Source organism: Coturnix japonica, chromosome 15 (assembly GCF_054131305.1).
Source record: "Coturnix japonica strain WE chromosome 15, WE-NBRP24, whole genome shotgun sequence".
Taxonomy (NCBI): Eukaryota; Metazoa; Chordata; class Aves; order Galliformes; family Phasianidae; genus Coturnix; species Coturnix japonica.
In genome coordinates, this window is record NC_140677.1 from 8,313,857 (window position 1) to 8,328,400 (window position 14,544).

The 14,544-nt window shown below is 40.9% G+C and overlaps 1 protein-coding gene across 3 annotated transcripts in view; it reads right to left on the bottom strand.

Annotated features, from left to right (window-relative positions):
- The window catches only part of PRKAR2A (protein kinase cAMP-dependent type II regulatory subunit alpha), a 51,238-nt gene that overhangs the window by 36,234 nt on the left and 460 nt on the right, over positions 1–14,544 (bottom strand). Inside the window, exon 1 of one of the 3 annotated variants that reach the window (XM_085516754.1) lies at positions 13,990–14,271. The exons of 1 other annotated variant lie outside the window; for it this stretch is intronic. Coding sequence is in view for 1 of the 2 variants with exons in the window: in XM_085516752.1 (XP_085372878.1) it covers positions 4,839–4,854 (16 nt within the window). In the remaining variant the exon portion in view is untranslated. Of the gene's footprint in view, positions 1–4,838; positions 4,867–13,989; positions 14,272–14,544 lie in introns of those variants that run through there. One more of the 3 variants, XM_085516752.1, reaches the window with a different exon arrangement.

Here is a 14,544-nt window from a genome sequence, read left to right on the forward strand (position 1 = left end):
AGCAGTAAGTTTTCTAGGCTAAATCAAATATTTATTAAATAAGTGTTTATCAACTTTATACCAGTATCACTTAACCTGACCCACATTCTCCTTTTCCCACACTAAGGAAAACATAAGTAGTGATTGTTTGTGCACATAAAGGACATCATGTATGTACACACACAAGGACGAAATGATGCTGTGAAGTCACTCAGTAACCTACAATGCACAGGATCCCACCCTTTGTTGGTGCACTGAAAAATGACTGGCAAAGAACAGCAGCAAGCTTCTTACAAGCTGCATTGCCACGGTAATAGTGTGAGACATTTGTCTGCACTATTCACAAACTGTGAGGTTACAGAAAGCACTACAGCTTGAGAAGTACAGAGAAATGACAACAGCCATCCCCTGCTACTGCTGTCCTCTTCCTCCATGCACTAAGAACATTATATTCCTACAGAAAGGATAAATAAAACTCCAAGACCTGTTCAGGGTCACAGGAAAAAAATTCAGGGACAAAGGAAGAACTGGCATTCCAGGCATGCGGAGTATGAGAGGTTACCGTGCTGTATGAGACACCTTAAATGAAAACAATGCTCCTATTCCAAAAGGATTTTGATTTTCCCCAGGATCTGTGAATGCTTCCCTAATTACAACTGGGGGAAAAAATGCACATTGATTGCTTCTGATAGTGGTTATTATTTGTAGAGGCAGACTAAGTAAAGTTCTTGTGTGCACAGAAAATTAACCTCCTTTATCATAGATCTTCTAGGCAACAGCCTAACCAACTCAGCTTCTCGTTGAGAGTTCCCTCATGAAAGAGGGAGCAAAGATTAGGAGCATGAATTCAGTAGAAGAGCTCCCTAAGTTCTATCAGCACAGACATGTAACACAAGCAGCAGCAAAACATCAGACACGTCCCGATACTGTCACATCAAATAATGCGGCAAAATCAGCCTGTGTGAACAAAGAGAAAAACTGAACGCAAACTGCTCTTATTTAACAAACCACTGAAGATCATCCAAACAACAGGCAAGCTGCCACCAGAAACTATTAAAGCTTAAATAGCAGAAGGAGAGCGAAGCATAAATCTGAGGTGTGACTCTGTATGGAATGCTGTATCACGTTACGATAAGGAAGTGCGAGGCTACAGCTGTCAGACTATTCCTACACACCAAGATGTTAATGGACTTACATGAATAGGAACCATCGCTGCTGTGAGAAAGATTAAAGATTCAAGCGTGCACATTTAAGGCTACCTAGTAATTAAATCAGTGTGCTATAAAAGAATCAGGACTTCCACCATCGGATACACAATCAGACTGTAATAAATGCCAATCTAAACAAGTTTTTCAACAACTAAGTAGTACAAGGCAGCTCTCTGTAATTAGTACTAATTAAAAACCAAAGTATCCACACACACACACTTCGCCTTTCTGCTTTTATATGTATTAAGTAGGAAAACAATCACAAAATTACACTGATATTAAACAGTTTGATAAAACATTGGCATCAATTCTTTTTCAGACCTAGTGTTTAAATATAGAACTCAGCAAGAGATAGAACATAAAACCAAAGCAGCACCATGCCATTATCTTCAATTTAATTGATTTTTTTAATTTAGAATTTAAAATTACTGACACAAAATGGAAGTATTGACTACTTCTAAAGGGAAAAGCTGAATCAACAAGCAAGGCAGCTATGTCCATTAAAAAAAAGAAGTTTCACAAAGATATTAAAGCTGCTCTGCTATTCTGGATTGGCTGCTTTATTTAAGAAACAAGACAAAAATACGACGTGCTCTGGAACGGGCAGACTTTAAATAGCTGATACATTTAGAGAAGCCATAAATCTTGACTCTGGAAAAATGAGGGGAAACCTTTGGTTATAAAATCTTAAGATCCACTACTTTGTGTTTGTCTTTTTATATCAAAGACATTTGAGAGAAAAATATACCACCACTTCAGTATTTTTATTTCATGGCTGAATGCACTACGGTACATGGTATGATTTTGGTTATGTTTACCAGCAGATATTAATTCAATCCCAAGAAGGATCACACTCCTGCTGTGCAATGAACCCTGTGCTCACAATTCAGGAGTTAACACAGCCTCACTGAAGCCCGAGTACAGGAGAACAAACACCTATCAAGCAGCACTCCATGTTATCTGACATTGTGACCCACACACACACACACACCCCTCTTTCTTGCTGACGTGTGTCAGATTTAGCCAAACATCACACTTTGTTGCTTCTGGAGTTGATCTTTATGAGCATGATATACATTACGAAAACCAAACAGGCCACAATGCTTTACAGAGAAGGGGTTAGACAAATTCCCAGTGCTGAGATCTGAGGAGAAAGGACACATTTGAAGGTGATCAAAGATATAACAGTATACCAATACTGAAACAGAACTGTCGGGGTCTGAAATGAAAGGCTTTTTTTTTCCCCCAAAAATTATAAAGTCCCACACTGTACAGACAATGAAGGATGCTGCAATGAACGAGGAGACACAAGCAGAGATGTCAGCTCTCCCAAGTACAGCTGGAAGACACGGGTCCTTGGAAGGCACAGCAAGGCCAGGCACAGGAGGCAGTCAGGTTATTGCTGAGTGAAAAGGGGAAGTTTAATCATGCAGCTAAAGCCCAAGTAAAGATAAAAGCATTTCAGAAATATGAAAATAAAAGGAGCCATACTAGTAGTATTAAGAAATAACTAAGGCAGAATGCTGCTAGGCTTATAAAGGAAGCATTATATCTGCACTGAAGTAGCATAGCTAAAGAAGAAAATGCTATCGCTGCTCTGAGCTTTAGTGTTCATGCAGCCTCAGGTAAAAGCTCTTCTAAAATTACAGTTGAGGAGAGCAGGAGACAGTGCTGTCACAACTACTTTAGTACCACCAGCGAGTTGAGGCACAGAACTCCCAGCCCTCAGCCCCAGCGCTGCCTTTTCTCTCCCCGCTCTGCACAGCCACCACTCCCTCCTGGTGCTCCCGTGTTCTGCCTGGGAGGATGAAATGACACCAGGAGGAAGAAAGCTGTACCTCCCACTCACACAGAACCCTTCTGCTCTGTTTCAAAACCCACACCTTAGGCTGCTGTTTCCCAAACTTATAACACATTACAATGCTGACGATGTTCTTGGCACTCGTTTGCTCCAGGTTATACATTATCCCTCCCATTCAAGATTAATCTTTCCTAGTAACAGGTGACATCTTCAAATCCCAATTAAATGCACCCTCAAACTTCTACACAGTCTCTGTCAACAAAACCCCCCAAAATAACATTCTACATTGCAACTATTATTCATTGCCCCATATCTGTCTTTCAGGCATTGGAGTATTTTAAGACAGAGCAAACGTACCTAGAAAAGTATTAGGAATGGATGCAACATTTAGCATTTAAGACAACTTTAGTTAGACATAATGCTGGATTTTTATCTGGGTCTATAAAGGACTCGTTTCCTCTTTTAGGCAAAGAAAGATTATGATGACGATGATGCACAGATATCTTGATATCTTTGTGATTTACCAGTGGAGGGGGGAGAGCGTTTGATTGCCTCTGTTTTCACTAGAAAGCCAGCCTTAATTTTACATTCACTGTGTTGTATTTTAAAAGACTCCATCTGCTCTGTCTGTAGCACGCATTAATATTCAGAAGACATCTGCAATGTGCAGACCAAGTTTTTAATTGGAATCATGTCACAGCTACCATCACACAACACAGAATGTAAATGTTGGATATCTGCACTTGGCAGCCTGATAAGGCTGAGTCCTACTGAGACTGACAGTCTTTAAATAACGTGATATTGGGGCATAAAAAGGTATCTTAGAAAATCAGATATTTACTACTGTGATACAGTTTTACGATGCCATCCAGACCCTGCAGAGTTTACCTGCACCTTAAACTACCCGTGAGCAAAATGTCTTCTATAGTCAGTCAAGTTTCAGAGCCAACAAACTCATACAAGTTCTTCAAAGCATTTGATCCAAGCAGTAATTAAGCAAATCTCATTTGCACATATAGGACAAAGAGAACTGAACTTCTGTGCAACTTCACTTGTGTAGCCAAGCTAGAAGCACTTACATAACCTAGAACTCTAGCACTGCTAAGCACGCAGGAGCATCTAAAGAAAAATGCAATTAGCAACTATGCTCAGTGATTTAAGACACTTTCTTATAACGTCAGACAAATTATTCTGGACTGAACAATATAATTACCTTTACAATAGGAAGTTAATAGCAACTTCACCTGCTTCAAATCCTTGCCAAGTCACGCTACTATAAAATCACATTTCCACTATCACCTCCATGTTTTCAGCTCGGACTCTTCTGTTAAAGTCTCTAACAAACAGAGCAGCAACCAGCCACCTATAGAGCAATGTATACATACAGCAAACACACCTGTCCAATATCAGCAACCAGCTGATCTGCTGGCACACCAATCTTACCAGTAGGTAAATGGGAAATAGGAATGCTAAGAATAGCAACATCTGCTTTTTATGCAATACACATTTTAATGGGAATTTCTCTTGCACCGTCTTTGCCATACATTTGTCAAAAAATGTTTATTAAGATACCGCGATAATCTCAAGATCATCACTTGTTAAGATATAGATATGTCACCATAAAAACAATTACACAAACACAGGCAACACAAGAACAGGAAATCATTGTGATCCCACTGCTCCAACTCTAATGCCCTTCTCCGGCAGCCTAATTGACTTAACGGATACTGCTTAACTACTGCACAGCTTCCAACACAAATACATGACCTACAGCAGCAGAAGGGCACTTGTTTGTGCTCAGGGAATACTTACACAGCCAGCCTCGAGCCCACACTCACACTCTGCCATACCTTGTACATCCATCATCTCTGCAGAACACATGGTAGAAGTGCAACAATTGCAATCAGATAACAGAGCCATCCCTGAGTGCAGTCCCCAACCTGAGCACACATCCAGCCAACACACAACCAATGACTGCAGCAGGGCTTCAAAACTGTTTCAGTGGAAAGGAAAAAACAAACATTAGACTTAGTGTTTCTTCAGTGGCCTGCTCACATCTGCACTTGAACAGAAAAGAATTAATGTTGGCAATCATACATGAGAGGCAGCATAGAAAGCTTTCCTTTTGCCTCTTCACTATTTACTGTCTCAGAAAAACAAGCTGGAGTCACTGTCAGTCAGGTACTGGATGCCATGTGACAGACAGAAAGAAGCAATGGCAAGAAAAAACAAAACCAACACAATTTTACAGAATTTTACTCTCTTTGGTAGAGAGAAGATGTGAATCTAAGCAGAAACAACCAGCAAGAAGGACAGGGCAGTGTTTTGTATGGCTAGCATGGTTATTACACAGCTGTACTTGTCAGGTCAATCAGAGCTCAGGATCAGGTAATTATAGCTCCATAGGTAGTAGGATTTAAGAACAGCATCCTACAGCTAAAAAAAGAAGGCACATAAAAGCCCATGGCTCTTTGGTAGGGTCACTTCTAATTTCATTACCAATTCCTATTGCCATTACTGATTTGAGTGGTAAATATAGCATGTTTTTACATAAGACAAAGCTGTAATTAATTGTACAGTCATCTGATCTGAATAAGAGAGCAAGAGGTCTTTCAATTAGTAACACCAGCATCAAGCATGACATCAGGCTGATTCAGAGCTTAATTTCACCCATCCATGTTTAAATCAGGGCACAAGACGACTTGTATACACTAGGCACAAAAATGCTAACTTAATGGTAACCTGGACTGCATTAAGCAAAGTACTGTCAGCAGGTTGAAAGATGCAATGGCTCCTCTGTGCCCAGCCCTGGTAAGGCCACACCTGGAGGAGTACCAGCACCCCACAGCACAAGAGACAAGGACACAACAGACTGGAGACAGCCCGACAGAAGGCCACACAAATGGTGGGAGACAGGAGCAACTCTGCTACCAGCAATGCTGAGAGGCAGCATGATATCTAAAACCCTCTTTAAAGAAGTTAATGATCATCCACATTCTGAACTAAGTTCATTACCTGCCCTCTTAGCCAGTGTCAGAAAATGTATCTACTGATGATCTGTGACAGCATGTGGATTCCTCCCCAAGTCACTGTTCTCAAGGATTTAGGACTCCATCCTGCAAACATAAAGAGCACTGAAAAACACTCTAGCTGACAGTGCTCTAATTGTGACATGCAAAATTATAAGCAAAAGTAACTTCTGTAACATGCCTCAGAATAATGTATTTCGTCCCCTTTTTTATTTCAGATTTATGCTTCTAATGATATCACATGAAAAGTGAACAAAGCTTACTTAAAAGGCAGCACAGTTGGAAAAAGAATAACCTCCACATAAGGAACTACTTTGATGGACAGTCTCAGATTATAACCAATATTAAAAAATAAAAGCCAACAACAAAACACACTTCCAGTAAGTGCACCCTGCGTGTGTTCACAGGAAGATGACTCTGAACAGAAGAGGAAGACTGGAGATGGCTTTGTACTGTTGCCTAAAAAAGTAATGTGTATTTTAAAAAGAAAAAAAAAATAGTAAAAATCACTGTGTTCTGCCCAGCCCAGGAAAAATCCTCTTTTATGCTCCAGAATATTTCTAGTGTCTGCAAAAGGGCACAGTTTAGCACCTACTGCATCTCTAGTTTGCCAGTAACAATAAACAGGTCCCTGACCAAAGTGTGCCACAGCAGATGAACTCGTTTTTAGTGGCAGAACCTCTGGCATGAAGCTCCCCACAAACCCTGCATGTTGCAGATCTCTGAGCTATGAACGCTTAATAACTTCTCCATCTGAAAGCTATGGAAAGCTATTTGACACAGCGCTTAATAATCAAACAATTCAAAATGGCTTCACAAGGTTATGAGATGCTCACACACAGTACAAGAAAAGTTGAAGTCCATACAAACATCTGTTTATCATAGTTACACAAACTCATAGTGTATAGTGATTGAAATCACTATAAAATTACAGCTGGTGATGTTTAATTTCTACATGTTTGAGAGATGGAAGCAATATTATCACTCTTAGTTTTATTAAGCAGCAGTATTTAAGACAAGAATACTTGGGGAATCTGCCCCCACCCTTCCGCAAAGAACAGTGAATGTTAATCTATGTTAATGAGCCATCCTCCATAATTTATCACTGCAAAGTCTTTCAGTTCTACAAGTACTTACGAATTTTAATCAGACAGACTGACAACATTCGATGATAAAGTGTTTCAGTACCATTCCATTCAAAAGGAAAAAGAAAAAGCAACTCAATCAGCTTTGGCTTCTCGTTCCTGAGCTTTCCTTGGACCCTTCATACAGAGATGAATGTATGTATCCCTGCACACCCACTGAGACTGACCAGATCCTTACACTACAGCATGTCCTTGCAGGTGCAATTCTTCCTCAATGAGGATGACGAAGTGTTGCCACAGTAATGGTAGTGTTTACCTAATCCCCTAAAGGGAGAAAAGCAAAAAACAAACAATAAAAAAAGCCACAATCATTAAATGTTTGTTTTCCTTTTAAGATCTCTTCTTTGGACCATAGTTTTCTCAAAAGGAAGCAGAAAACAATATGCTACCCCGAGGGAGGAAGAGTCAAAATGGAAATGAAGGGCCATGGTGACATCCTGCTTTATAACACTGTTAATATCTAATCACCACAAACAAGGATCTCAGCACTACAATTCACCCAAAAATCCATAGGAAAAGGCTACAGAGAAGTTTTACAATCATGACCCAAAAAAACAGACTGTGCACCTCTCCACACAAACTCCATTAATGTTTTTAGAATGTTCTGCAATGCAAACAGCACCTTAATGTTTGCAGTCCTTCACTGCATACCACTCAGATTCACAGTACAGAAAGTAACCAATGGAACAACATCATTTGACCAAAACGCCCTTTTCACCTCCAACTTGAAATTCCAACCCTTCCTTACAAAGCAGTTTAGAATTTCCAAGACAAACTGCTCAGCTGTGCTGGAACAGCCCCTGCTCGTGCAGCACCTTGGCTCGCTCTGCAGCAGCACCCAGAACAGTGCTGGGCTCCAGGCTCTGCACCATGACCTCAGCTCTACGCCTGCTGTCGTGCCCCATGGAAGCTGAGTTCCTGCAGGCTCTGCACCACGCCACAGAAGGAAAGCTGTTCTTCAAGCCACCCTCGGGAAGTTCACAGGAAATAAAAGCAGCGGTAGCTTGAATTTTTTTTTAGCAAATTAAAAATAAAGATTTGTTTATGTTTATCTTCAAAGCAGCGCTACAGACGGGATACCTGCAGCCCCTCCCACATGTCATCAAAGCAAGCTGTCTCTAGAGCTGCCTTCCCTCCCAGAGGGAATTTGTAAGTTGACATTCAGAGCTCAACTCCCACTGGTCACTGTCTGCAAGCTCCACACAGAAAGAAATGCTCAGTATGGAAAAGGCTTGGAGTAAAACAGCTACTAATAGAATGCTGGGCTTCATTATATGATAGCTGATGTATATTTATCAAATACAAACCAAATCCCAGAAGAACTGCAAGACAGGCTTTTCTCTACATCTCCTCCAAGTATTCTGTCTGCTGAAGCACACAGAGAACACGATCACCAAAATTCATACAACCTCACAAACAAAATATAGATGAGCCCAAAGCAGCTGACTGGTTGTGCAATAGATTTCTGGGGGTTCTTTCTGAAGTCTTTTTCAGATCTTTAAAAAGAAAAGTATTAGAAACATCTCACAAGCATAAGAATCAATACTTTGGTGCAAGTCTTTTATCCACTGGACTTTCATCCACACTCAGATTTCTCAACTTCTCCATTACTTTTCTAGCCACATTGGTTATGATTTACTGTTTCATACTACAGCAATGCATAAATATACCAGAAGTCTACCCAGCACCTGAGTGCACTACACACAGAAAGCAGATGCATTTATCAGGACCTGATGGCAGCTCAGTAAAGAAATGAAACCTAAACCTCAAAGAACATTGTGAAGTACCAAAAGCAGCACGCAATCATTGTGTGCTGTGGGGCAGAGCCAGCCATGGGTCACAAGGATGCAAGTGCAGTAGTGCATGCAAGGCAAGCTACAAGAGGAACCCAAAGAAACCTTAGAGCTACTATAAGGAACTAAATGAGGGACAAATAAGGTTGCTAGGGTTCTATTTACTATTGCCTCCTCCTTTTTTCATTAAAAAAATTACAACCATTCATGAATTTGAGCACATTACTAAAGCCAGTGACAAACATTCACAGATCATCCTGGCTACGATTCCAGTCTTCATCTGAATAATGAGTAACTGCTCTTTGTTCAACATTAATGTCTTTTAATGACTGGTTTGTGAATAATTTGAAGTGAGATTATTCTCTGTTGCCTTCTCCTCTTCCCCACAACCCCCCATTGTACTATTTGATGTAAAAGGGTACAACTACATTTCTGTGTTAGTAGGAGGGGAAGATTGGACTCTGCAACACTGACAATTGTCTCACCACACTAATGTGGCTGTTTTAAATGAGAAAACAAGAGCACGGTTAAGAAGTTACTATAAGGAATGATATCTAGTACTGCAATACATTCCATTCCCAAGCCTAATTTTAGAACAATTAGAAGAATCGTGATTTACAAGTTTCATACAATTACCTGTATAGTAAATTTCCTAACCAAGGAAACAGAAGCTTCTGAGAATCCAGCAATTATTTAGAATGACCAGTCAGCCACTTGCTTCATATTCACTCACGCTTTTTTCAGAGACAAGCAAAGTAATGCAGTTCCTATTTGTCCAAAGTAACAGCAGGATACTACAAGAGCAGAAACTGAGTCTAGAATTCAATTACTCTACACAGCTCTAAGAAGTATCAGGAGTCCTTTCAGGAAATTCCAAGGGGAAAAAAAAGCATTGCTTACCCTCATTCCTCACATTTTAGAATATAAAGAGCACTCAAGGAAAGCAGTATCAGTACATTGAGGCACTGAAAGTAAGCTAGAATAAGAGCATACCTTCCTCAATAGATTCTGATAACTTTCTAAGAGATGCTACAGGAATAACGGTGATGATGGCAGAGTTGTACATGTAACATCACAAATACGTGGTTCTAAAATTGCAAGGAACTTCTATTTTAAAACTCAAGTATAAGTTCCTCCTTATGACTGTAAATTAAGACACATTTAGCAGTATTCTGCTATGACTGCAGTTTCATGCAGTTCATCTTTAAAGCTCTGTTTCTCAGCAAGCAACCTGAATCCATTCACTTTGTACTTCCAGCTCTCTCACCTTCTCAGGTAAGAAAAACATACTACATTTCATTGTAATTAATTTTCTATCTATACTGAAGATTATTGAGGAGACCTTTCTATGGGGCTCCTGAGATACTAATGGTGGCTTCCTAAGAGCTACATCACCTAGGTAAAAAGAAGTCCTAGTCTAATCTTGTAATAGAATAAGTACAATCTAAGAAGAAACACTGAAAAGCAAACCTGTAGTAAGCTAACACAGAATCAAAATGAAGAAAAAACATAAAAGATTTGCGTATTTTGGCCAAATAACTAAAGAAAAATGAAATCACTGTTCTTTAATGCTTAGTTTATCTTCAAAGTTACTCTTTGTGAACAAGACAAATAGGGGGAGTGAAGCCCCATTAGTACTAACAGTAGTTGCTCTATTTAATCCTACAGATTTAAGTCAGTTAGAACTGGCTGTGTAAAAGCAAAGCCATGGCCAAGGGCAGCAGCTGCACAATGGCAGCCTTTCACTTGGTACTTTCTGTTCAACAAGACCCAGACACTGGGCTGCCAGGACCTAACAAAAATTAGAATGCATAAATGTTTCTTTTGAAGCACTGTCAACAGGGATACACTGCTAATGCTTTGCTTTATATTTGATTTAATGTTACTGATGGAGACCAAAGGAAAAATAAAACTGTAAGATTACTTCTACACCTTCAGTCTGCAAGACTTGTTTACACACACGTGCTTTTTAAACACATTACGATGAAAGAACATGTATTTATTTGTATGTTAAACTCAACGGTTTAACAGTTACATCACAGACTAAACCTTCTTCCTTCCACCTCTTTGAAGTTCTAGACTCGCTGATTACAAACAACAACTGGATCAACAAGAGTTGGTCAAATTTCAAGGGGAGAAGGGAAGATGCAGCGCTAATAACTACCAAAGTGTCCCCTCAGCCCCCTGGACTTTTAATTGAATAACTATTCTATGGAAGTAGTTTGCATCATCCAATGCCATAATACTGTAAGAAGATGGTCTGCAGAGAAAGGCTCTTTTAATGTTAAGGACAAAGAACACAGAGCGAGGACAATACAGCTGTGCTTTATGTTCAGTACATTGACATCACAGAGGAAGGGGGTGGAACTACTGTGAAAAACCTCAAACCTTGTCACTGTACAGGTGACTGTATCTCACAGGAACACCTGAAATAACCCAGCCAAGATCACTGTAAGAAAGCAAACCATGCTCACGAATAAGAAGAGTAGCAAGAAATCTGAAACTGTTTAAGATTAACATTAGGCATTTCTGTTGGCAATTAAGAAGATCGACACTTCAAAGATGGATTGAACTCTCACTTAAGTATCACTTACAAGATCCAATGACACAAAAGTGCCACTCCTATACTTTCTTCTGGGCCCCTTCTGCTCACATATCCTACTGATGCTTTTCAAGGTGACATTTAGCAAATTCTGTACTGTTATTTGAAAGTCCAGTGCAAGACTAATCAGTATCTTTTGACCTCCTCACTCAGCGTCATGTGCACCATTTTTCTACACAACAACAGAGAATACGAAAAAGTAACTGCATTACCCTATACACGTATGCACAATAAGCACCCACACACGTATACATGAATACATAAAACACTCCAATCTCAAATATATGAGTGTTACCTTTTGCTAAGGAAGTAGCTGAAAAGCTCACTCCAATGTCATGGTGATACATGGAAGGAAAAAAAAAAGGAACTTGCAGTAAAATAACTGTAATTAATTATAACGTGTGTTGTTCAAGTTACAGCCACAGAATATCCTGAGTTGGAAGGAACTCTAAGGCTCACAGAGTCCAATTCCTGGACTTCTCGATACTTCAGTTCTACTGATAGTTTTGCCTAAGATCTCCAGGAATAAATACAGCGTTGTTTGTGTAGTTAATTAAAATAAACCAACAAAAATAAGCAGATAAAATGGGAGGTTACTGGTGCAACACCTTGCCTTAGGCAACAGAAAAGCGAGCTGCCTCACTTCCCTCAGGTTATTCACAACAGGTTTCCCAAAGCCAAGGTTAAGCAGCTTTCATTTCAGTCTTAAGAGAACCATTCAGACACTCCCGGTTACACCATGGTCAAGGGCACTTTCTGAGAATCCTTGGCAATGTTCTCAGCCTGATTTCTGAAACTGTTACTTCACATCTTCTCCCATTTCTATCGACTTTTCAGTTGTGCAATTAGACCAAACACGAAGGCTCTTAGGAAAGCTTCATATGCATCAACACTCTGCCACAGCCCCAAAGATACTTCTGGAAGATGGTTTTTTTCCCCTCAACCGTCACATGTTCCTTATGCTCCACTGTGCTTAACAGCCACATCATCCTAACATCCTCTTACTCACATATTCAAGGGCTCAAATCAGAGATGAAACTTCTAAGAGGCTCAGAGAACAAGAAATCACCTCCAGATTTATGCTTAAGTGCCCTGAGACAATGGAGGTCCCTTCTGCAGTCCAGTTGGTGTCACCAGCTCTACTGATGGAATGCCACGATGTCAGGAAGGGAACCACTGATAACCCTACAGCAACACAACACAAAGACATCTGCCATGTGCTTCACAGACTGAACCCAGAGTTTACTCTGATTTTTATTTCTTCCTTTTCTTATCATCTGAAATCAAAACATAACTTATCTGCTACATTCTCCAGCTCTAAGCATACAAATGCATCAAGATACACAGATTTCACCAGGCCAGAAGCAGAAACAAGATAACCATGCTACTTGTGCAGACCTCTTTCATAGATCCAACAAACACAGCTATGTTAGTCATTCAAACAAGGTCTACATTTCCTTAGCATACTTTATAAAAAAACCAATTTCCTTGCGATGCTTAAAAATACCCATGGAAGCATTTTTATATTATGTTTGACTTATCTTTGCAACTCAGTGGTGCATAGAGAGAGTTGGCCTAGGAAAATGAGGTGAAATTAATTCAAATCTGCCCTATCTTGTCCAAGATGAAAAAATGCACAGCATTAGAGGCTGTCCAGAGGGATTATCTGAGACTCCTCCGGGTATGTGTTCTCTCTATCTACAGAGATTATCTGATGTCGAGCAGTCAATACGTACACTGATCTCTCACAGTAATGCAGAAGTATTTTCCTATCCTGTAAAATTCATGAAGGACAGAGATATCACAACCCTCAACTTGTAACATTTTCCAGTGAACAAAATCTTCTATGGCAACGTTCATAACAGAAACCTGAAGGAACACACAGGCACGGCTGACTGCCCCACACACTGTTAAACAATGGAAGAATCGTTTCCCTGACTGCACAGAGGGACTCTCACCTGCCACCAAGTACAACACGGGACTATTCCTCCCCTGGGTCACTGAAGCTGTAAGCAAGGAACAGAGCGTTTTTTCAGATAAGAAGCAGGACAGTGACAGCCCTGCCTGCCCCCAGGGCTCTGACCAGCACAAGTGACACTGAGCCGTCTTGTTCCTTTTTTCCTCTGAGACAGAAAGAGGATGAGCAGAAACATGAAGCAAAGGAACCACTTTTCTACTCGGCAGCCTCACCGCACAAAGCTGTACTTGAACAACTGTAAAATCTGTGGTGGCACACGGCTTTTCATCTGCAAACATTTAACATAAGAGAACTTTCTGGACTGCAGCTGTCAGCATTCACCAGGAAAACTTCACACTTAATTCTCAGGAGATATTTCAAACCCTGAAATGAGACGAGCTGATGGAGAAATAGAGCTGCAGAGCTGCATTAAGAAAATCATCACCAAGAAGACAGCACAGAAACCTTTACTCACATTATAGGTCAAGGGCATAAGACCTCCAAACGAGAAGACTGACAGATAGACAGGGGCTCTCTCATCGTTCCCTCTCCCTTTTGTCGACCTTGTCTAATAAAGAGAATATTCTGAGCTTGCAATAATCACGGGTCCCAAACTCTACATGTGCCCACAAGTGCCATTCATAAAAAATTAAAGCAAGTTTTCACGCTGGAGCTCAAATAGAGTCCAAAGTGTAAACGCCGTGTGCTGCACAAGGCAGCGCGCTGTGACAGCACGGCACGGGAGGCGTTTCATTGTGCGGACCGGGGGAGCGTCTCAGAGAGCCACGATACAAAAGAGTGGGATCCATTCTCGCTACCGAGCGGCACCGGGAGAAGTTGCCCACCCAGCAGAACGCTTCCCCGCTCCGGTTCGAGACAGAACGGCCGGGCTGGGCGCAGAGCAGCCGGCACAGCAACACATGATCTGCCCCATCACATGCTTGGCACCGCGCTCCATTCACCCCGAGGCGCCGCTCCCCCGCAGGCGCAGTGCAGCCGGACACCGCGGGGCGCTCAGGGCCGGGTCCCC